The sequence below is a fragment of the Myotis brandtii genome, unplaced genomic scaffold (assembly GCF_000412655.1).
Source record: "Myotis brandtii unplaced genomic scaffold, ASM41265v1 scaffold990, whole genome shotgun sequence".
NCBI lineage: Eukaryota > Metazoa > Chordata > Mammalia > Chiroptera > Vespertilionidae > Myotis > Myotis brandtii.
The window spans coordinates 267,803-290,912 of NW_005372122.1; the positions used below are offsets into that span (position 1 = coordinate 267,803).

Below are 23,110 nucleotides of genomic sequence, written 5' to 3' on the forward strand. Positions count from 1 at the left end.
AAATGGCATCAGGCTTCTCCAATGCCATAGTGGACACATCTTACAAATTCTGAGGAAAAATGATTTCCAATAACTAGCCAACTTGTTACAGTAAACCCTCGATTTTGTGGGCCTTGATTTAATGGACAAATTTTCCGGTCCATATGTCACATGTGAAAATTAACTTCCTGTTAATTTTAAAGTGCTTTTAGCTAAGATTTGCTTATAATTAAACTAACATGTGTGTTTTTTTTTGTTATTAACTGTTATTTTTGACAATTTTGCACACGTAAATAAATATTACCTATCTACAACTATAGTCTAAATCCAAGAGTCACCACTAAAACAGCGAATGATAAGCATGTGATCACACCTCTCGGAGTAATTGGTTCTGTGACTTTCTGTAGAAGTTTTAATGCACTAAGTTAGGCCCCAGCTGTGTACATTTGTTTACTGGAAATGACTGGTGAATTCAAGAATTTACTAGACCAATTCAGTATAAATTTAAAATTACTGTAATACATATAGAAAACTTCTGTGAAATTAAACTTTTCATACATACTTAATTAAACCTACCTTTATTATTATATAACTAACTTTCAGCTTTAATGGACACCTCCTCACCTGAATTGGTCGGTTATATTGAGGTTTTACTGTAGTGTGAAAATAGAATAAAGATATCTTTTCCAAATAGGCATGGTCTCAAAAGCTGTACCACCCATGCATTCACTCCTTTTCACGAAATACTGGATGCTGTGCACCAGTAAATGAGGGAGTAAACCAAGAAAGAAAAATACATGGATGGGATTGAGACAGGCCAGTAAGCCAGGACATGTGATATAGGGAAACGGAGACCAGATAGTTAAACAGCAGTTTGCAGCCATCTAGTAACTCCTATCTTCACTAAACCAGGGACATTTAAAAAGAGTAAATGGTTTGCACTTTTCTTCCTTTATCCTGCTAAGTAAATAGCTTAAATCACCTAACTCAGGGAGACAGAGAGCAGAAATCCAATTAGTGCCATTTGCCAACCATTCCCAAGGACAGATAAAGTTAACAGAATAAACCTCATTTTTATACATCAGCATAAAGCTGATGAATACTCTATTGAGATCTTCCCTTAAGACCTCCCCCTAAATATTTTTTTATTTTTAAGACTGTGATTCTTTCTATCTATCTATCTATCTATCTATCTATCTGCCTACCTACCTACCTACCTACACTAGTGATCCCTCACGTGAAATCAGACCCGGGACACCCCTCCCAACCCCCCGCACCATGGGACCGCCCTGAGTCCCGAAGTCCCACCCCGCGTGGCCAGTGCGCTGCGGGACGGCCTGAGTTTTGAAGTGCTGCCCTGATGCCCCGCCCCCGCGGTGTGCTGCCAGCCCCGCCCCTGCTGCCATCTTGTGATGGCGTTATGGTGTGAGGGTCAATTTGCACATTACTTCTTTATTATATAGGATTTTATTGATTTCTGAGAGGAAGGGAGAGGGAGATAGGAACATCAATGATGATAAAGAATCACTGATTGGCTGCTTCCTGCATGCCCCCCACTGCCAACACAGGGTATGTGTCTAGACTAGGAATTGAACTGTAACCTCCTAGTTCATAGGCTGACACTCAACTACAGAGCCACACTGGCTGGGTACACCCAACCTTTAAAATCCCTTTAAATGAAGGTCCAGCACACGCCCATGCCTCCTAACCCTCTCTTGCCCACTAGCATGCATCTCCTTTACTCTAAGGGACCCCACGAGACTTGCAACCAGGACAGGAATGGGCAATGGTAGTTCATCCTGTGCAACTCCCCTGAACCTGTGTCCTCAAGGCCCCTTTTTCTTTGACTTCTTAGTGAGCAAAAGCAGACCAGCCTAGGCTCATTTCCCCAGCCTTTCTTGTTTCACTGTCCCCAACTTTAACTAACACCCTCTAAAATTCATCTAGACTCATGTTGTGAAATTTTACCTTCATGAAGCCAGGAACCCACACACTACAAGTCGGCCCTAGGCAGACCTGCTCAGGGCCAGGTCCCCCTTCTGATAACAGGATCCCAGACAAGGAGAGCCAACAAAGAAGAGGCAAAAAGAATTCCCATGATGGTGACGTGAAAATGCTAATAACAAAGGAAAATCCAAGGACAACAGCTACACAATAAAATTAGAAAACATACAGGCCAGGCTGAAGGAATATGGAAGGGATAGAACTCAAGGGAAAAGTAAAACTAACAGAATATATGATGTGCTTCAATATACTGACAGACTTGAGGATGATTTGGTGATAGATTCACAGAAAATGAAGGAAATCATTCCAGACTGAAATATCACAATGGAGAACTTGGGTACGGGTGAAGGGAGATGATAAACTAATAGATTATCTGATTCTTTTGATCATGGAGAAAATTACATTGAAAAGTGCAGAAATGTAAGACAGAGTGAACAAAAAAACAAAAAGTGAAAAAACAAGGTAAAATTATTAACTCTAGAGAAAACAATTTATAGCCGTGAACATGATTTATATGGACATAATAAATGCCTACTCTTAGACAATCAAATCTCAGTTCTCGAACATCTCCCACCTCGAATAGGGTTCTCGACCAAGTTATTCATGAAAAGTCTGTTTTAATGTTGGCTCTCCACCTGACAACCCTTTCATGCTGATACATCAGCTTGACAAAAAGCTTCTCTCCTGTAACAAAAAAAGGAGAGAGTGGACCAGTAAAGTCAGTTTACAGCTAAACCCTGCCTTACTTACATCTCAGGAAATTGTGCTGTGAATATTTTTGTGTGTGTTTTCTGCTTTTGTTGCTAGAGAAATGGATAATTAGGACAATTTTAAAACATACAGAGACCATCAAGAGTGCTAATGTTGCTAAGGGTGTGAAAGAAACAATGATCACAGGCAATTGAAGAGGTAGAAAAACTGCTGAACTGGACAAATGAAAAGCAGTTAGCTGGTGACAGCATTTCGGAGGCCACCATAAGTGAAAAAGTATGCCGACTTCCTAAAAGACACCCCTGGAACAGAGGCTGAATTAAGGCTAGTAGGGGGTGGTTCGATAAATTTAAGAAAAGAAGTGTTTGTTTATAAATAGTGCATTAGACATGTACTGCACATAAGAAAAACTAAAACAGGGAATCATGGGGGGGGGGGGGCTGGGACAAATTAATTCAATTTACATTATTTCTAATGGGAAAACTGATTCGGTTTTCGAACAAATTGTTTCTCAAACAGCCTTCCAGAACAAATTCAGTTCGAGAACCAAGGTTCCACTGCATTAGTCTCCTATGGCTACTGTAACAAATTACCACAAGTTTGGTGGTTTAACACAACACAAATTCTCTTACAGTTCTGGAAGCCAGAAGTCCAAAGTCAGGTTTACAGGATTAAAGGTGTCAGCTAAGCAAGCTACTTCTAGAAACTCCAGGGGAAAATCTCTTTCCGTGTCTTTCTTTCTTCCTTTTTTTTTTTTTTTTTAAGCTTCTGGCCTCCTGCATTCCTTGGTTTGTGCAACCCTGTCCTTTCATCATGCCAGCCTTTGCTTCTGGTGTCACATCTACTACTTCCCATTTAGATCTTATCTCCTATTTTTTCTTTATAAGTAACCTTGTGATTACACTTAGGCCTAAGAAGATAATCCTAAATAAATCCATCTCAAAAGCCTTTAGTTATACCTCCAGTCCCTTTGCCATACTAGGTAATATTCACTAGTTCTCAGGATTGGACGTGGTTATCTTTTGAGAGAGGAGGCGTTATTCAGACTGCTACAACTCTGAACATTGGTTCAAATAATATTAATGGTATAAAAAGATTGAGAAAACAGGGGAGGAGCAGGAGGAGGAGCAGGATAGAGCTCAATTCTTAGCTACCATTTATATTTGAGGATGTAAACTGATAAAGAAACAGCTATATGAGCATAATGTTTGGAAGTAGGAAAATAAATACTAGAAGAGCAAAAAAGAGTTTGGGAAAAGAGACACAAGTTGAGGATATGTAAGAGGACATAAAACAATTTTCCTCACAAGCATTTTGAAACTATTAACTTGTGCATGAGCTATGCAGATAAAATCAAAATCGACCTAAAACAAAACTAAGATTAAGTAGCTGGGGAGGGAGAGAAATTCTGATTGGAGAATAAAAAGGTACTTCAAGGCTAATGAAGCAAACAAAATCACAAACATAAAAATTAAAAGGTTACTCATTTATACTTATTAAAAACCTGTGTTAGATGTTATGAAACAACCAATTATGAAGTTAAGATTACATTCCCTAAATTCATCCTTTTTACAGCACTGAGGGACAATCTGCTTTAAAAAGGCAAATTACTAGCAAAAGAAAACCTTTTCATTTAGTAAGATCTGAGCTAAACTTGAAATGCAAACACACATTTAATCTAACAATTAGGGATAGCTAACATATAATGCTATGATGGAAGCTACTCCTTTAACAGCTAGGACAAAGCTCCCTAGGAGGTGTTTATTCATTTATTGAAATGTTAACTGATGTGAGAATAGCACAATGGATGCTCAGTAAAGAAATTAAGATACTACCCTACCTGTTGCCCCTTTCTCTAAAAAAGACTAAAAGCTGCCCTAACCGGTTTGGCTCAGTGGATGGAGCTTTGGCCTGCGGAATCAAGGGACCCAGGTTCGATTCAGGTCAAGGGCATGTACCTTGGTTGGGGGCACATACCCAGTAGGGTGTGCAGGAGGCAGCTGATTGATGTTTCTCTCTCATCGATGTTTTTGACTCTCTCTATTCCTCTCCCTTCCTCTCTGTAAAAAAATCAATAAAATATTTTTTAAAAATAAAAATAAAATAAAAAAGACTAAAAGCTACATGCCTGCAAGAAGAATCATAATCTGCATTTTGACAAGATTCCCTGGAAATTCAAAAGCTCCAGAAGTACTGGTATCGGTCTAATACAATTCTTTTGACAAAACAAAACTGCAGTCTGGCCAGTGTGTCTCAGTGGTTGAGCATAGACCCATGACCAAGGAGGTCACAGTTCAATTCCCGGTCAAGGCACATTCTTTGGCTGTGGGCTTGATCCCCAGTCGGGGGCATGCAGGAGACAGCCGATCAATGATTCTCTCTCATCAATGATGTTTCGTTATCTCTCTCCCTCTCCCTTTCTCTCTCTGAAATCAATAAAAACATATTTTAAAAAAACAACAATATTGCACACTTCTGAATAAGGAATCAAGAGAAAAAAGGGTCTTCATTACTACAGTAAAATTTGCTTTCTCTTTGGACTCTTGTAGAATTTTTTATGGGCTCTACATATATTCCTCATCCTACTCAAAATTTGGTAAAGGATTCAGATCATCAGCTAAACTGTGGAGGAAAGTGTAATAAGAAAATACTTATAATGTAAAAGAATATTGTACTTATAATGTTGCCTTAGGCAACAAAGGGGAATGAGGGCAGGGCTTTTTAGAGCCTTAGCAGTTAAGGGTCAATACCTTTATGGGATTTTCCTGAGATTAGACCTTCAAATGCTTCCAAACTCCACTCCTACCTTCTAAGGGAAAATTAAACTAATAGCAAAGGATGCTTTGAGCACTATTGCATGTTCAAAGTCCCCTCTCATTTCCCAATTACTCTTGATAGATGTAGAGCAAGCACGTCAAACTCACAACCCACAACGAATATTTTTGCAGCCCAGTCAATACAACAGTATGTAAGAATTGTTTTAATAAAAATTTTGTAACTTAATTTTTACAATATCCTGTTATACATAATTATTAATAACAAACTACAATGTTCGCTAATGACTGATTACTATAACCGTGTTGCATTCATTTTCCCTTACGTGCCTTACGCACAGGTGCACCATTTCTCTCCACTAATACTAGCAGCGAATATTTTAGCAGCCGAATGCCACGTCATTAGTCTTGGACTGACTTGTTTGGTGTGTGCAACAGGAAATATTTCGCTTTCGGAGAACAAGAAAAATAGGTTTATTTGCGTTACACTTATTAATTTGTGCAGTTATTCAGTGTCTGGTAAGTTAATGGAATCATATAATATGTAGTCTTTTGTGACTGCTTTCTTCACTTTGCATGATGTTTTCAAACTTCATCCATGTTGCAGTGTGTACCAGTCAGTGCTTCATTCCTTTCTATGACTGCATATTATCCATTATATGAACACACAATCTTTTTTTTTGTTCTAATACACAATCTTTTTTTTTTATTTAACAATATTAAATCCTCACTCCAGGATACTTTTTCCATTGATTTTTGGAGAGTGGAAGGGGGTAGTAGAGAAAGAGAAACATCAATGTGAGAGAGACACACATAGACTCGTTGCCTCCCACACGAACACCAACCGGGGCCAGGGATCGAACCTGCAACCCAGGAGCATGCCCTTAATGAAAATCGAACCCTTTGGTAGACAGGCTGACACTCTAACCAAGGAACCACCCAGCCAGGTCTACACAACTTAAAAAAAAAAAAGTTTATATTGATTTTTAGAGAGAGGAAGGGAGAGGGAGAGATAGAAACATCGATAAGAAACTTCATTGATCAGCTGCCTCCGGCATGCCCCCTACTGAGGATCGAGGCCGAAACCCAGGCATGTGCCCTGACCAGGAATCGAACTGTGACCTCCTTGTTCATGGGTGGACGCTCAACCGCTGAGTCACACTGGACGGACTACACAATCTTTTTCAAATACATCATCAACTGACAGACATTTGGTTTGTTTCCACTTTTCGACTATGACAAAAAATGTTGCTATAAACTTTTGTGTACAAGTTTTTGTGAATACATTGTCAATTCTTACACTAGAGGCCCAGTGCACGAAAATTCGTGCACCGGGGGGTGGGGGGATGTCCCTCAGCCTGACTTGCCCCCTCTCACAAGTCCAGAAGACCTCAGGGGATGTCCTACTGATGGCTTAGGCCTGGTCTGTGGGAGGCGACCGGGCTGATCAGGGGAAGGCGCGGCCCCCATCACCCGCTGCTGCTGTCACTGCTGGCCACCAGGGCTCATGGCTCCCTGAGTCCCAGGCCTTGCAGCTGCCAGGGCTCAAGGCTGCCTGAGCCCACAGCTGCCTGAGCCCTGGGCCTCACAGCCACTGTGGCTTTGTCCGAATAGACGTCCGCCCTAATTAGCATATTACCCTTTTATTAGTATAGATGGTAAATTTATGTTTAACTTTTTAAGGAATTGTGAAACAAAAGTTTTGAAATAGCATACAGAGAAAAGAGAGAAAAAGGCTTGTAAATTACTACAAACATTTACCCGGAGAAATCTCTAATAATATTTACCAATAAATTCAACTCACAATCATTTGAAACCATTAAAAGACCTAATTATGTCTCAGGAAGACTTGAGGTATGAGTCTTTCATTTACCTCCCTTACAGCACATCTCAACATCAACTTGGAAAAAAGAAAGTAATTTACTACTCACATTCTGGCATTAACTGTAAAATTTTTGCATGAGATTAGCCAAGGATCTCCTAGTAATATGAACAGATTAATACCAAAAGCCACCAAGTGTTATAGAAAATGCTTAATTTTAATAAAATTGACCTTTTTAATGTATCTAAAATGAAGAAAGCATATCTTTTTATTTCCTTCACATTCTCCATAGTGCTAGGCACTCAACATACACTAGTTGACTATGGATGAATAAGGCCTTGCCTTAGCTCCACCCATCCCATGAGAACCAGAGATTTAGATTTAATGAGATAGTATTTTTGAAATTTAACCGTATAGAAGCAATGTGGTAGTCCTAAGGACAGAATAGTTTTATTAACTCATAATAATAACTTAAATTGCTCAACTTCAATGAGTTTCAGTGCCCTCGTTCACAAAATGACAATAATGTCTACCTCAAAGGAAGAAATGCAACCTTGATCATTCCTTATCAACAATTTCATTACAAAGAAATGCAATGCAGTTATCAAGTTTTCCTATAATGCTGAAGACTTTGCTTAATTAAAAAAACACACATCAAACAACATACTGGCTGTCTTTATTATCAATACAGAGTTTTATAGTAAGGGAAAGTGACTTATAAAATCTATGGGATCCTTTTCTTTTTTTAAACCAGAAACTGCAAAACAAATGAGGTGAAATTTTGGTCAAAATTTTGGATTTTGCCTAATTTTATCCTGGAATGGCCTACAAAATAAAGTATTCCAGTTCTAATTTTCAAACTGTTAATCTAGGATAATAGATTTGTCTCACAGAAGTACCAATCTGTGTTCTTTAATGTCTTCTAATATGATACTTTCATATTCTGCCTAGGGCTCTTTCTGTCTACCACCAATCACTTATAGGAAGTACTTTAGCTGTTCCTTCTCACAGAACCCCTGCTATATATAAAATGACAAGGAGCACACAGTAAGAGGTGGAAGCAACCTAAATGTCCATCAACAGAGGAACAGATAAAACAAAATATAGTATATACATACCATCTTAAAAAGGAAGTCCTGTCATATGCTACAACATGGATAAATCTTGAGGACATGAAATCCAATCACAAAAAAACAAATGCTGTAAGATTCCACTTGTATGAGTTATCTAAATTAGTCAAATTCATATAAAACAAAAAGCAGAGTGGTAGAAACCAAGGACTCAGGGGAAGACAGAATGGGGAGGCTTTTAATGGGTCCAGTTCCAGTTTTACAAGATGAGAAAGTTCTAAAGATATGTTTTATAACAGTATGAATATAGCTAATACATGACTGAACTATAACTTAAAATGGCTAATATGGTAAACTTTATGTCAAGTGTTTATTTTAAAATAAAGATGCATTAAAATATTAGGGAGCTAGAAAGTATTTCCCTGGAAGAATTAGTTCTGCTGCTAGGAAAAAGTAATTCTTTTTAATGTCAAAGGAAAATAAAACCTAAGGGCAATCCCATCTCTACTACGAGTTTCTATAATAACCATTTTGCATGTTGCATCCCATCCCTAAATAATTTGACATGAACTATTTATTGCCTACAACAGCCTGTGTGTGTTGCAAAAGAGCCTTCCCTGACTATCAGCCAATAGAAAATATTAAAATTTCCTCTTATGCGATCTTAGAAACAGATCTACTCCAGGCTCATAAAACTGTTACCTCCGGGAAGCTGGGGAAAAGGGTAACACTAAAAAAAGTTCTATTTCTCCTTTCAAATGAAGCAGACCTGAACCTCTACAATGGGAAATTCCAGATCTTTAGAAAACGTTTAAAAATTGCCTACCAATACCTATTACCTACTTTGGTTTTTCTCTTAATACAGACTACTGAAGAAGAATTTAGATTCCTTCTAAATGAAATTCAAAAGGGGCAATTGGTTCAAAATCCAATATATTTCTCTAATATTTTTGCCTATAATTAAAGTGACAGAAATTTGTAATTTAAAAAAAAATTTACCAAGGGAATACACTAAAGCCATTAAGTCCAACATCTTAGAGAAGATTCATCCCTCTAATATTACATCACAATAAAGAAGTATTAAGAAGCCCTGTTGGTGTGTCTCAGTTGGTTGGGTGTCATCCTGTTGTTGGTTCAATTCCTGGTCAAAGCACAGGACTGGGTTTTGGCTCCATCCCTGCTGGGGATGCAGGAGGCAGCCGATTGATTTTTCCACTCTTGCATCATTCTCTCTCTCTCTAAAAAGTTAATAAAAATATATTTTTAAAAATATTAAGAGGATTCCTAAGAAACAATATCTTTTTAATGGACTAAAAATTATCATTACCATATAAAAATATCCTTGACTCCTCCAGATTTCAGTAGGCATAAAACCATCGGCAAAATTTTACATTAAAGCTGAGGTTCTTAAACAGGGTCATTGGTTGGTCCACGATTCCCCTTGAACTGGACAAAGATCATGCAGAGACTCCAGTTGACATCTGAACATTCAAGGAAGTCAACCAATAGAAACTACAATTAAGGGAGCACAACATGGTATATAGAAGCATTCAATAATGATATGCCACTGGCAAAGATCTAGATGGCATTTTAATCAACTACTGCTAATATTAACTAAAAGTAGTTACTTAATATAATAGATTAGCTTTCTTTTTAAATAAACCCAATGTTTGAACCTGGAAAGAAAATTGCTACATCAAGTTTTAAAAGTCCTAAATACTTTCACAAATTTTTTAAGAACAGAAAATAGCCACAAAAATACTGAAAATACCAAGCAACAAATAGTTGATATTGCATTCTAAGAATGGGAAATTCAGCAACTATTTTAAAATAGAATTATGTTGTACTTTAAATTAGAATTTAAAGAAAAATACTGTTTCTTCTCCTTTTCTTCCTTCTCCTAGTTAAAAGAGTTGGGAAATAGAAAGTTGTTATGCATATTTTATGCCTTTCTTTCAGGAATAAAACAGCACATCAAACTTCAACATGTTGGGCTCAAAACACAATGCCAAGGACACCAATTATTTTCTAATGACCAGGCGGCCAACCCAGAATTGCACTAGACTAGGCTCGGAGGAGTTCAGCAATCATACATTAACTACTAATGATAGCTGGACTTGAGTAGAGTGGAAAATGCCCTGGAAACTTTTAGAGCTCAAGTATTTTGGCAAATATGTACTGGTATTTAATCTCAGGGACAGTTAAATTTAAAAACACATATTTTAAAGTCCTGAAAGTATCCTTTCTTCACCAAGATCACCAGATGAAAGAGTTTAAGGCTGATCTGATTTGGTATCTAAAAGCAAGCTGTCAGAGAACCAAGATGGCGGCGTAGGGCGTAGACCTGTGGGTGCTGCCTCCCACATCATCATTGAAAATACCAACTATAAGACAAACAACTACCATTCAGAACCATGGGAAAGTTGGCCCAGTGGAAGTTCTACAACTGGAAGGAAAGAAAGAAGTGCAGTGAGACTGAGTAGGAGCTACAGAGGCGCCAAGAACAGAGGTACAGAGTCGCGCGCCAGGCGGGCTGCAACTGGATGCGAGGGTTTTTTTTTTTTTCAATCGGAAGGGTTTACAAACTCTCGAATCCACTGGGCTTGTTCGGTGCCGGACTCTGAGGCCCCAGACCCCACAGGGAGAGGCGGCACAGCCTTGCAGCAGTCGGAAAGCGAGAGAGGCTCTGGCGCGCAGTTGCTCGCCTGCACTGGGGGACAGAAGTCCCGGAGTCCCAGAGAGGCGAGGAGCCGCGGAGACGCCATTGCTATTTGCTCCGCCCCGGTGATTCCCTGAGACCCCACCCTACTCAATTTACATTCCCATTCAAGCTGTGCCAGAGGCACAAGAGGAAACGCCTGTGCTTTTACAAATTCTCGAATCCACTGAGCTTGTTTGGGGCGGGATCATGAGGCACCAGACCCTACGGGGAGAGGCGGCACAGCCTTGCAGCGGTTGGAAAGCGAGGGGGGCTCTGTGGCGCAGCTGCTCGCCGGCACTCGGGGACGCGAAGTCCCAGAGTACCAGAGAGGCGAGGAGCCGCGGAGACACCATTGCTATTTGCTCTGCCCCGGTGATTCCCTGAGACCCCACCCTACTCAATTTACATCCCCGTTGAAGCTGTAACAGTGGCACAAAAAGACCCACCTGCGCTTTTGCAGCATAACCCAACAAATTGCAGACTTCAACTCCTCACACCCATAAGAGACACACTCAAGAAGCAGACCCAGGAGAACCAAGATGGCGGCGTGGGGTGCAGACTTGTGCGTGCTGCCTCACACAACAACATCGAAACTACCAACTATAGGACAAACAACTATCATACAGAACCATGGGAAAGCTGGCCCAGTGGAAGCTCTACAACTGGGAGAAAAGAAAGAAGAGCATTGAGACTGAGTAGGATGTGCAGAGACACAAGTACAGAGCCCAACCCAACAAACTGCAGATTTCAACTCCTCGCATCCAAAAGGGACACATTCAAGAAGCAGAATCAGGTTCGGAGGAAGCCGGAGCCGGACCCGGCTGGGCTGGCGACATGGAACCGCTGTACCAGCAAACGCACAAGCACGTCCACCAGTTCCAGTCTCACGTGGGACGATGGGGAAGGCAGACAAGCAGTCTGTGCACTTAGTAGAAAACGAAATCCAAGCAAGCATACCAGATATTCAGCAACCAAGAACGCCTGGAGATTTTGTCGAACAAGGAGCTGCCCAACAAAAGACAGAATGCCAAACTTCGTGTTGCCCCGGTGAGGTCGGGACGGCCCCGGTGAGGTTGAAACGGCCCCGGTGAGGTTGGGACGGCCCCAGTGAGGTTGAAACGGCCCTGGTGAGGTTGAAACGGCCCCGGTGAGGTCGGGAAGGAGACATATGTAATACTCTTTGTAATACTTTAAGAAATAAAAATTATTTAATAAAATAAAGAAAGAAAGAACAGCAAACTGAAACCTCAAGTCACAGGAAAGCTTTAAGACATTCATGTACTATTCTGATCGCTTATCTTGAGGTTCATGAGTCTTTTAAACTTTAAAATATTTATTCATTTAAAAAATATTAATGATAAGCCTTATACATTAACAAATTTATGAAAAATAACTATTGCCTCCCAAAATAAATTAGTAAGAAAAATGGCATTTTACATTTCTGCAAGTCTCTCTAATGCCTAATTTAACAGAAGATGCCTAGATTCTCTTAATTGCTTCTTCATTCAACATACTACTCTTGTTGTATTGGTTAAATATATGAAGAAAATCCAGCCTCATGTAGGTATATAGTTGGAAAGAGAGGAGTATTTTAATAGGCTTTGCAGATAGTTATGAATATCTCTCTTTGATATTACACCAAAACTCAACATGTGGTAGTTTCTTAAAGGTTTGTGGTATCTGAAACCCTATTCACTGTTCATTACATTAAAATCCAATGTTCCAATTTGCACTTTTACTTATGCATGATGTTTTTTGTGTTGTTTTTTAAAAAAATATATTTTTATTGATTTCAGAGAGGAAGGGAGGAGAGAGAGATAGAAACATCAATGATGAGAATCGTTGATCAGCTGCCTCCTGCACGCCCCACACTGGAGATGGAGCCCACATGTGCCCTGACTGGGAATCAAACCATGAACTCCTGGTTCATAGGTTGATGCTCAACCACTGAGCCACACCGGCCGGGCTTAGGCATGATGTTTAAAAATCACAGGTAAAATACTGATTCAGTTACACAGACCTCCCAAAGGCTGGCACATTTCACTACACAATATCAAAAATCGCAGTCATTAATATCATTACTGATCTCATCCAAAAAATCTTTAGGTACTGGGAAGTTATCAAGCTCAGGATGGCAGATACCAATTTCTAAAATTCTAATTTTTGCCTGAAAACTCAAAATTTACCAAGGGTAACAAATACTGTCCATTGAGGCAAAAGATTCATTGTTCATTTGAGAAAAACGTCTGCCAAACATCCAAGTCTCAATAACCAGAATTTATCAGTAGTTTCTACTAGTAAAAATAATGCTCAGTGAAAAGAGCAGATAATTCAGCTTGAAACTCAAATAGTAATTACTTACACCAATGCTTTTCCTCCAGAAAACCACTGTACTCTGGCCCATGGAAGAAGTGCTTTAGGTATACTTCTCATTTTGTCACACAAAAACAGACATGTATTCCAGTCAAGATATAATAAAATTAATAATTTTTACTGTTTCATCAAGAACATTCTTAAGTAAAATTGGCATTTTTAAACTGCTGATACATGGTGATGGAAGACGACCATGACTACTTACTGGTATTGTTTGGTGCCAAAACCTTAACTCATGTAAAGACGCCAGCAGATTTACCTATGTTGCTTTTGTACCATTGGTGCAAATTCATTTTTGTTATTATGAAAATACTTTCGACTTGATAAGCTTTTTGAAAGAATTGAAGGGTTGCCCAGACCACACTTTTAAATGCAATAAATGATAGCTGTTTTAACAATGGTTATGGACCCCCTCTGACCAGAAAAGTGCACATACGAACAAGCACACACAATACAATTTTACATACAACCTCAGAAGGTTCACAAAGCCCCTATTGCCCATTTATAGCACGTTCTAGCTAAAGAATTCCATCAGCAGAAAATGCAGGCCTGCAAATTTACTTCAAAACAATAATAATCTACTAGGCACTATAAACAAAGTTTATTATAAGCAAGTCACATTCTAACAACCTCAAACAATTTCACCTGAACTAAAAGAAGTAGCTAGAGTTTTGAAAAAATAGAATTACATTAGGGAAAGTAAAAGGTTTCAGGTTAAGAATCCCAGCTCTACCACCTGCTCAAGAACACACAGTTACTAAATTAATCTTCCTAGACCAGTTTCTAATCAGTGTTGCCCTGGCCGGGTGGCTTAGTTGATTGGATTGTTGTCCCAGTAAACCAAAGGTTGCAGGTTTGAGTCCCGGTCAAGGCTCATACAGGAGGCAACTGATGGAAGTTTCTCTCTCACATTGATATTTCTCTCTCCCTTCCTCTTTCTAAACATATCCTTGGGTGAGGATTTAAAAAAAAGGGGAGGGGAAAGAAAAAATAAAAACAACAATGTCTACTTATTTCATGGAGTTTTTGTGAAGATTAATGAACATGTAGGGTGTCCTCCAAAAAAAATGTATATGTACACACTTTAAATCTTACTAATTCCAATGGGTTAAATCTCAAAAGAAAAGAAACATCAGCCCATCCAGTCGCTGTGGCTCAGTGGTTGAGCGTTGACCTATGAACCTGGAGGTCATAGGTCAATTTCTGGTCAGGGCACATGCCTGGGTTGCAAGCTCAATCCCCCAGTGTGGGGCATACAGGAAGCAGCCGATCAATGATTCTCTCTCATCACTGATGTTCCTAACTCTCTCCCTCTCCCTTCCTCTCTGAAATCAATACAATTAAAAAAAAAAATAAAGAAAGAAACATCAATTGGGCTACCAGCTTAGTAGTATATACATTTTTGGGGGGGTGGAGGGAACACCCTGTACATAAGACACCTGAAACAATACCTAGTTAAGCACTAAATAAACGCTGGCTGCTGTAATTAAGATGGCCATGCCATTTCTTCCTGATACTGACTATATAGTGACAATTAAATGCAATTATCTACAAGAAATATATTTTACATATTACCAGGCCTTTACTTCTCTTTCCTTCTACTAAGAAAGAAACTTGCTGACTCTTGATTACTCAATTATAATTTCCAATGCCACCTAAGGTAAGGGAGATTATTGTTGAGGATATTAACTAAAACATCTATCTCCAACCCTTCAATTTTCCGACTTATTAGCATAAGAAACTTAAAATATAGTTTACCTTTCTTCCTGCAATTCAACTAAACTAGGCAATATATGTGTGCAAATACATAAAATATGGGAACTTTTACTAATAAAATTAATTCTTTGCTTCAAACTTCCATCATGCTGCTTACTCCATAAGTTTTAAGAAGCTTAAATTTTAGTTCACTAGAAGAGAGTATTAAGAAATAAGTAAGTTTAATTTTTGGTTTTTATTTTAATAACCTGAGACAAAATGTCAGCTAAAACTCTTTCAAAGCCATTATCTTATATTTTTATCAATAAAGGAATAAGAAAATTAGTATCTTAAAAAGACACAGATACTGCCTAATATCAGATAAATATGGTTATTCATGTTATTTTATGTGCAAATTTACATTACTCCAAGTGATTGTACTGCATTAAGTTAGTACTTAAAAGAAAGGAGGAGCATCTCATGGGATATAAGGTAAAAATGTTAAATAAGACCATTGCTATGAGTCATTAGGTTTGGAATATAGCTAATCCTATATAATAAAAGCCTAATATGCTAAGTGTCTGACCGTTCATTCAACTGGTCGACCAGTCGCTATGACATGCACTGACCACCAGGGGGGCAGACGCTCCAACCAGTAGGGACTGGGCGAGATGGCCCCAATTGGGACTGGGTGACACGGGCCGGGCACGCCCTGGACAAATCCGTGCACCGGGCCTCTAGTGTGCCAATATTTGAAATCTGCAAACAACAAATCTACCACTTTTTTTCCTGCTAATTGAGTGCCTAAATCTAACATGCATTCTACTCTAAAAAACATGTAGCATTACATATAGAATGGATTTAAAACCATTAAATATTATGTGAAACCCCAAAGATTAGTTGTTTCTCAAAATTTTATTTATGTCCTTATCTGGGGAGTATTTTCACTCTACCATTGAAAATTATTTTCCTAAGAACCATCCATAAATGTCTTAATCCTACCAAAAATAAACAGGAAGCCAAGTGTTGAAAAGATGCACTGCATTTGGATCAAAGGACCATAAAAACAGGCTTCATGTAATAAAATCACATTCTAAAATAATTTCCTATGAAAAAAAGTTTAAGAGTATCAAGTATGAAGCTAAGGAAAATTATACTTACATTAAAATAATGAAAATCATAAGAAGTACTTAATATTTAACAATATTAAATTAATGAAAATTCTAAGCCTTGAGTAACTAAGTTCAGTAGACTTATCTTTAAACTAGACACCCAGCGCACAAAATCATGTGCTTAGGGTCCCTAGGCCTAGCCTGTGATCAGAGCCATCTTTTGCCCCTTCACCAGTCCCCAGGCCCAACACCGCCTGCACCACCGGGGCACCTCCACCACCGGGGCGGGTAGGTCGCAGGCACGCCCCGCAGCTTCCATCAGCACTGCAAGCCCCAGCAGCAGCAGCAGCGGCGGCGCCTGCATGAGCAGCCCTGAGCGGGCAGCGCACTCCATCAGCTGGACTGAGCCCCTGAGCAGCCTGGGATGAGCTGGGAATCACAACGGCCCGACAGCCAGCCCAGTCCTCCCGCCACCAACCCAGGTTCCCCTGTTCACCATCACTAATCCATCGGAGCCTGTGAGCCCGGGGGTAGGGACCAAGAGGTCAGCCATTCCACCTTCTCGCCAGTCCCCAGTCCTGCCCCGCCACCACCCACCCGCTTCCCCGTGGTTCCCCATTCGCCTGCGGGCGGAGTTTGGGGGGGGGGGGACCAAGAGGTGGTCAATGCACCTCATGGCGACTGGTCGAGTGGTTGTTCCAGTTGTTACTCTTATGGTCCCTGGACTTTTATTATATAGGATTAAGGCTCCCAGAGAGTCCAGCATCTCAATCAATTTAACTGTTTCTTTCTAGGACACCTTTGAGAATTAACAAGATTAGAAGGAACAATAGAAATCACCTAATCCACTCTTGTAATCTTAAAATGAAATAAACTGGAACCCAGTGGAGAGCTTATCTAAAGTGATATATACTAATCTGTCATTAGGATAAAAACCCAAGTTCTCCTGACTTCTATTATACTGCTGTATGTCATCAATCCCATTATAAATCCTACCAAGTAAATAAATCCATAATGACCAGAAAGATCTCATCAGCCTACCTTTCACTTGTTGTCTTCCCCCTTCATAACCTCATAATAATAGTAACATTTATATTCCTTCACTCAACAAATACTGAACACCTACTGTGTGCCAGGCATTGTTCTATGCACAGCAGTTTTTATATAGGCCAGTGTAGAGTACAAAGATACATTAGTCCTGCACTAAGCTTACAATAAGTATCACAGTAGAGGTTTGAGGTACTAAATATACATATACATATATATTATACACACACACACACACACACACACACACAAAATGTTATGAAGGAAAATTGTGGGAGGAGTGACAGCAAAACACAAAGACCCAAAAGTGTATAGGTTTTGTTTGAAGAACAGTATCCATTTAGCTGTACTGTAAACCATATTAGCTAATCAACTTAGAGAGGTAGAGGCCATAGTGGTGAAGGGTTTCATATTCTAGACTGAAATATCTGAAAGTAATTTATAATCCTATGGATACAATGACCACTGAAGATTTCTAAAGAAAATAACACTGGGAATACATTTAAGGTTAACTTATAACAGTGGTTCTCAACCTTCCTAATGCCTCGACCCTTTAATACAGTTCCTCATGTTGTGGTGACCCCCAACCATAAAATTATTTTTGTTGCTACTTCATAACTGTAATTTTGCTACTGTTATGAATTGTAATGTAAATACCTGATATGCAGGATGTATTTTCATTGTTACAAATGGAACATAATTAAAGCATAGTGATTAATCACAAAAACAATATGTAATTATATATGTGTTTTCTGATGTTCTTAGGCGACCCCTGTGAAAGGGTCGTTCGACCACCAAAGGGGTCGCGACCCACAGGTTGAGAACCGCTGACTTAGAAGAAAACAACACAAGAAGCAGGAAATCATTTGGGAAGTTAATCCAAACCTGATGAGAGATATTGAGAACCTGTACTAAGGTTAAAGTGAGTATGGAAAGATTATAACATTACAGAAGTAAAAATGGTATGCCATGATAGCCAACTACAAGTAGGAGGGGAAAGAGACAATTTGGTGCCTTTGATGGGAAAGAACCTGGGCTATATAATTAACAGAAAATAGGCAAACAAAGCTAAAGATTGAGCTAAATGTAACCTGTTTGGAGATTAGTACAAACCAAGGGGGCCAATGTATTAATCTTATTTCATTTCAATAAAGCAAATCTTCCCTTAGCAAACACAACAGACTATGATATGCAAAGTATAGTATGTAAAAATACCCAAGTTAAAAGAGTGTTAAGTTGAAAATTGAAAATTAGTACATTTGTATAGACATAGATACTAGAACAAATCATATTTTTATTAAAATATACATATTAAGCCTCAGCAAGGTAATGCTAGGAATATACTGTATGCTAAAGTAATGTTTAACAATCTCAGAAAAATATGCAATAAATCAGTAGCAAAATGAAGCTACTAAGTATCAGCAGAAGAGAACAACTGATCCATCATACATATCACAATCATTTAGTTCAGTCTGGAATTATCAATTTCTCCTGATTAAATAAAATCCACGTGCCTAATTTGGGAGCTCATCTGCACCAATGCTTCATGAAACGAGACACAAAAGTTTAACTGAACTGGTTGGTTAAATAAAAAAGGAGCAACCTACCAACTTAGCTTCTGGAATGTGAAACTTTTTATTCCAAGTTTCAAAGGCAGGGCTAAAGGGGACCAAAGTTTTGCCACCCCAAAATATGCCTTTTAGGGTATTGATTTTGGGCTGGTTGTTAGGAAACAGAAGAATCAGAAAGAACCTTTGACCCTCCCTCTACCTGCCTAAAGGAATTCAATAGAAAACCCTGCTTAAAGGAAGGGTCACCTTAGCATCATAATATAAACTAAATGTGGCATACAGAGAGATGCCTAGTAAAGCCTGTTTATTGCACTTCCCTCTGGGTACCGCTGTTTTTGAGTGGCTCAGAAAGAATTTTACATGTTCACTCTCCCATCTACCTGTAAACTGCCTATTTTCCCTTTGAAATCCCCCCCCCCTATTCTCCTTTGTCTAAAATGGCATATAAACCTCAACTGCATTTTCTTATGGCACCCCCTCATGTACTCCTGGAATTTTGGACATTTTCTATTTTAAAAAACAAATGAGGAAACAAAAAACACCCATGTAGTCTTTCTGCCCACCATTTAACAAGTAAACTATGAACTCCTTTGGGGCAGGGCTGTGTTCTAGACACCTCGTGGCCCCAGTGCTCAGATTTCAGGAGCCCCCCTCAACAGATCTCTGATAAAAGGAATAAATGGAAATAAATCAACCAAGGAATGTTTTTCAAGTATACAGCACTTTCATAACTTGGTGAGTATTACACAACAGCACAGAGCTATGATCCAGTATTTGAGTGCCTACTATTCAACAGGTAATGAAGTTACAAAATGAGTAACACATGACTCCTCCCTGGAACTTAGAATTTATTTCTCTAAACAAGTCTAACACCAAAAGGTTTCACCAGAAAACCTTGATTTGCCTTATTTGTGTGAACATAAATGAGTCTCTTAACTTCTTTAAGATTCTGGTTTCTCATCTGAAAAACAGATGAGGATTCAAAAGAAGAAATGTAAGTGTGTCCTGTAAAGTATCACAAGTATAATGTATGCCAGTTGGCTCCCCACAGGACTCACCAAACTCTGATCAGACACTGCATTAAAAATGACACTGATATAGCCAAGTATTCTACTGGCTAAACACAAAGCCATTATCCTACCATAACATGAAAAAATCCTCAAAACAACAGTATTCTAAGTCAGAAACAGGGTCTTAATATGAGGACAATATAATCTTGAGAAAGTTGATTTATAAACTTTCACAAGACATTTTTAAAAATTAAAAGTACATTTTTAAATTTATTATTAGAGAGAGAGAAAGGGAAACATCAACTTGTTGCCTCAATGGTTGCTTCTTGTATGTGCCCTGACCAGGGATAAAACCTGCATCTTTGGCGGATCGGAACAATGCTCTAACCGAGCTCCCCAGCCAGGGCTTAAAAGTACATGTTTTAATTTATCTGAGTTTTGTTGGAAAATTCCTACTGTCATTCAAGACAGAATACTATTATATTAAAATTCGAACTTTAAAAATAATATTGCTGAATAAAATAATGTAACTACTTTTGGGAAATAATGTCTCCTCCACATCTCAAATGAGAACACAATCCTAAAGTTTCAAAACTTCACACTTTTGAATACACTAATAAACAAATTTGGAGGAAAAAACTAATACTATACTATTACTTCAACTGATCAAATCCAGCTTTTAACTGCACAATAAGCTCCCTAGAAGACATGTGATATGTCCATAGCACTGTTATTTTTATCCACCTAAATTAATCCTTATAAGACAATAAAATGAATCATTTGAGCCAACATTTCTTCACTGAATACGCTAATCAACACCACACTCTCAAAGTAGGCAAGTTAAAACAAAACAAAACACAACAACTAGAAAGCTTCCCTCTAAAATACAAGATACTGTCAAGATGCTTTCTGAGCTGAATGTTGATGGCACCTATTTCACCTTAAATTACCTAAAAATGATGTACAACATGAAAATGCATCACCATTTACTTGTATGTGGAATTCACACAACAAGGAAACCTTTATCACATAAACCTTGGATTTCTCTTTTGATGGTGTTTGATATATCATCTACTGCTCCTTTCGTTTAATTCATGGAAAATAATGAGGCCTAAAGAATGAAAGATTTAAGACTATTTTCTGGAAACTGTTCTTCCGTTGCTTGGACAACACAAAATGTTCCTATATAACAGACTCATCTACAAAGAAATCCTTCCGTAATCAAGATTTTGAAGATTCTGTATTCAAAATTTGCACTAGTAAATGCTTTCTTACCTTCTGCTACATCATCATCTACTGCTCCTTTCACCTGAGAAAAACACCACTGAATATCATTCCCTCCTCCAGCTCCTGGAATAAAGAACACATGCCGATTAAAACCGAGTTCTGTTCATGTTTACTCTACTAAACAGTGAGATGGTATCCACAGTTGGCATGATACTAATATAATAGCCTAGTACTGCCCACATACATAACCACCACCCCAGAGCACTAACTGGGAAAAGGTTAGTCCCCAATAGTTGGTACTGCTTTAGGAAAAAAGAGATCTGGGTATGAAAAATTAAAAGGCCATGTACTGTCATTAACATTGTACATGTGTTCAAAAGTTCCCTTCCATTTTCCCTTCCCCTCAAATACTGACTGGTAGGTCTTGCTTAAATGTAAGAAAAAAAGCAAATAACCAAAGTTAGTTTTTCTTTAAGTGTGCAAAAAGTCTGCAAAAGAATCAGTAAGGCTAAACTACCATAAAACATGGAACGAGTAGAAAACTTCAAGGAACATCACTGCCTGGGTGAGGAGTAATGAACGATCGAGTATGAACCCTATCACCAAAGTGCATATAGAGCAAACATAACACTCACCACCCACTTCTTGCACTGAACTGCCAGCAAAATCACTGGCTCCAGAGGAAAAAAGCTGGTGAGAAGATTCTCAAAGGAAGCCTGTTTTGCCTCTCTTCACCTTACCCCTCAGATTCCAAGGGACCTTGCAAAGAATTAATTTTGCTAATTTGTCATCATCTTGTGCAAAACAATTTTAATTTTACTAATTATTCAAAGAGCAACTTGTTTATAGCAAACCATAAGTCAATCCAACCTGTTAACTCTTCCAAAGGTTTAATTATCTATCTAAATATTGAAATAAGCCAAGAAAACTGGTTTGGTCCCTGAATGCTTCTATTTCAGGTCTACATACCTTAGAGGAAATGTCCTGGATCTATGGAGAAACTGAACCTCGATCTAGAATCAAGTCTACTAGATGGAGATATTCAGCCACACCAGAATGTACAAAAGGAATCCTCGAAGCAATTACCTTTCTCTTCCTTCACATCTATTCTTTGCTAAATATTCAAACCTGGTTTTCCCCATGCATCATCCCCCCTTCCAAGCTTTTACCTAAATCTCTTCCCTCTTGGCTATTTATATCCCTGAACTCCACAACTATTTTAACTCAATTGAAACCCCTTTGGGAAAAGGACATCTGCACAAAAGCTAACATGCAAAACGGAAAGTTGAAATCACATTTTTCATGCAACTTGCTGTATTAAAGGCCTTGCACTCTTTGGACGTCAAGGGTAAGAAACGAAAAGGAGATGGTTCGACACAAAAAAACTCAGGTTAATAGTCTCAAAATATACGTGCCTACCGGGGGAGGGGGGCACATTGCATTTTAACTTGTAAAGCACTTTTCCTTCTCAGTGCAAAATATATTTGTATAGACACCCAAGAAGGCTTGCATCAAGCAAGGGGGGAAACAGTAATTAAATGAAGAAAGATCCGCCAAAAAGTCCGGGGAGAGGGTGGCACGGAGGTCACACCCGGCTCCCGAGCAGGAGGGACAAATCTGCCCGCGCCCCCACCCCGCCCCACCCACGCCTCACCCCGCAGCTCGCCGGCGCGCACCCCACCCCCATCCATGCCGAGGCTCAGCCCTCAGTGAAAAGCCGATTCGGTCACAGCGACCACTGGCCGCGCAGAGCCCTCCCCCCCACACCGCACCCCACTTGACCAGTTCCCCGAAACCCGAGGCGCCCGCGGCTCTCCGAGAGGCTCAGCGGTCGCTAGGGGGTGACGGAGGGAGGAGAAAGGAAGCGGAGCCTTGTCAGTGGCCGAGGGTGATTTCTCCTTTACCTGCCATGTTGCGCTGCAAATGGTGACCCTGCTGGGTGCCTCGGGGTCTCCGCTTCCTGAACTCACCCCCCTCACCTGGGGATGGGGGGGTAGAGAGGGCGGGTGGGGGC

At 39.3% G+C, this 23,110-nt stretch overlaps 1 protein-coding gene across 4 annotated transcripts in view; it reads right to left on the reverse strand.

Annotated features, from left to right (window-relative positions):
* PPP2R2A (protein phosphatase 2, regulatory subunit B, alpha) overlaps positions 1 to 23,104 on the reverse strand; it is a 98,268-nt gene extending 75,164 nt beyond the window's left edge. For 2 of the 4 annotated variants that reach the window (XM_005886599.2, XM_005886597.2), the window contains exon 1: positions 21,145 to 21,220. Coding sequence is in view for 2 of the 4 variants with exons in the window: in XM_005886595.2 (XP_005886657.1) it covers positions 21,145 to 21,219; positions 23,001 to 23,007 (82 nt within the window). In the remaining 2 variants the exon portion in view is untranslated. Of the gene's footprint in view, positions 1 to 2,557; positions 2,604 to 21,144; positions 21,221 to 23,000 lie in introns of those variants that run through there. The other 2 variants (XM_005886595.2, XM_005886598.2) reach the window with 2 other exon arrangements.
* Between the last annotated feature and the right edge of the window lie 6 nt (positions 23,105 to 23,110).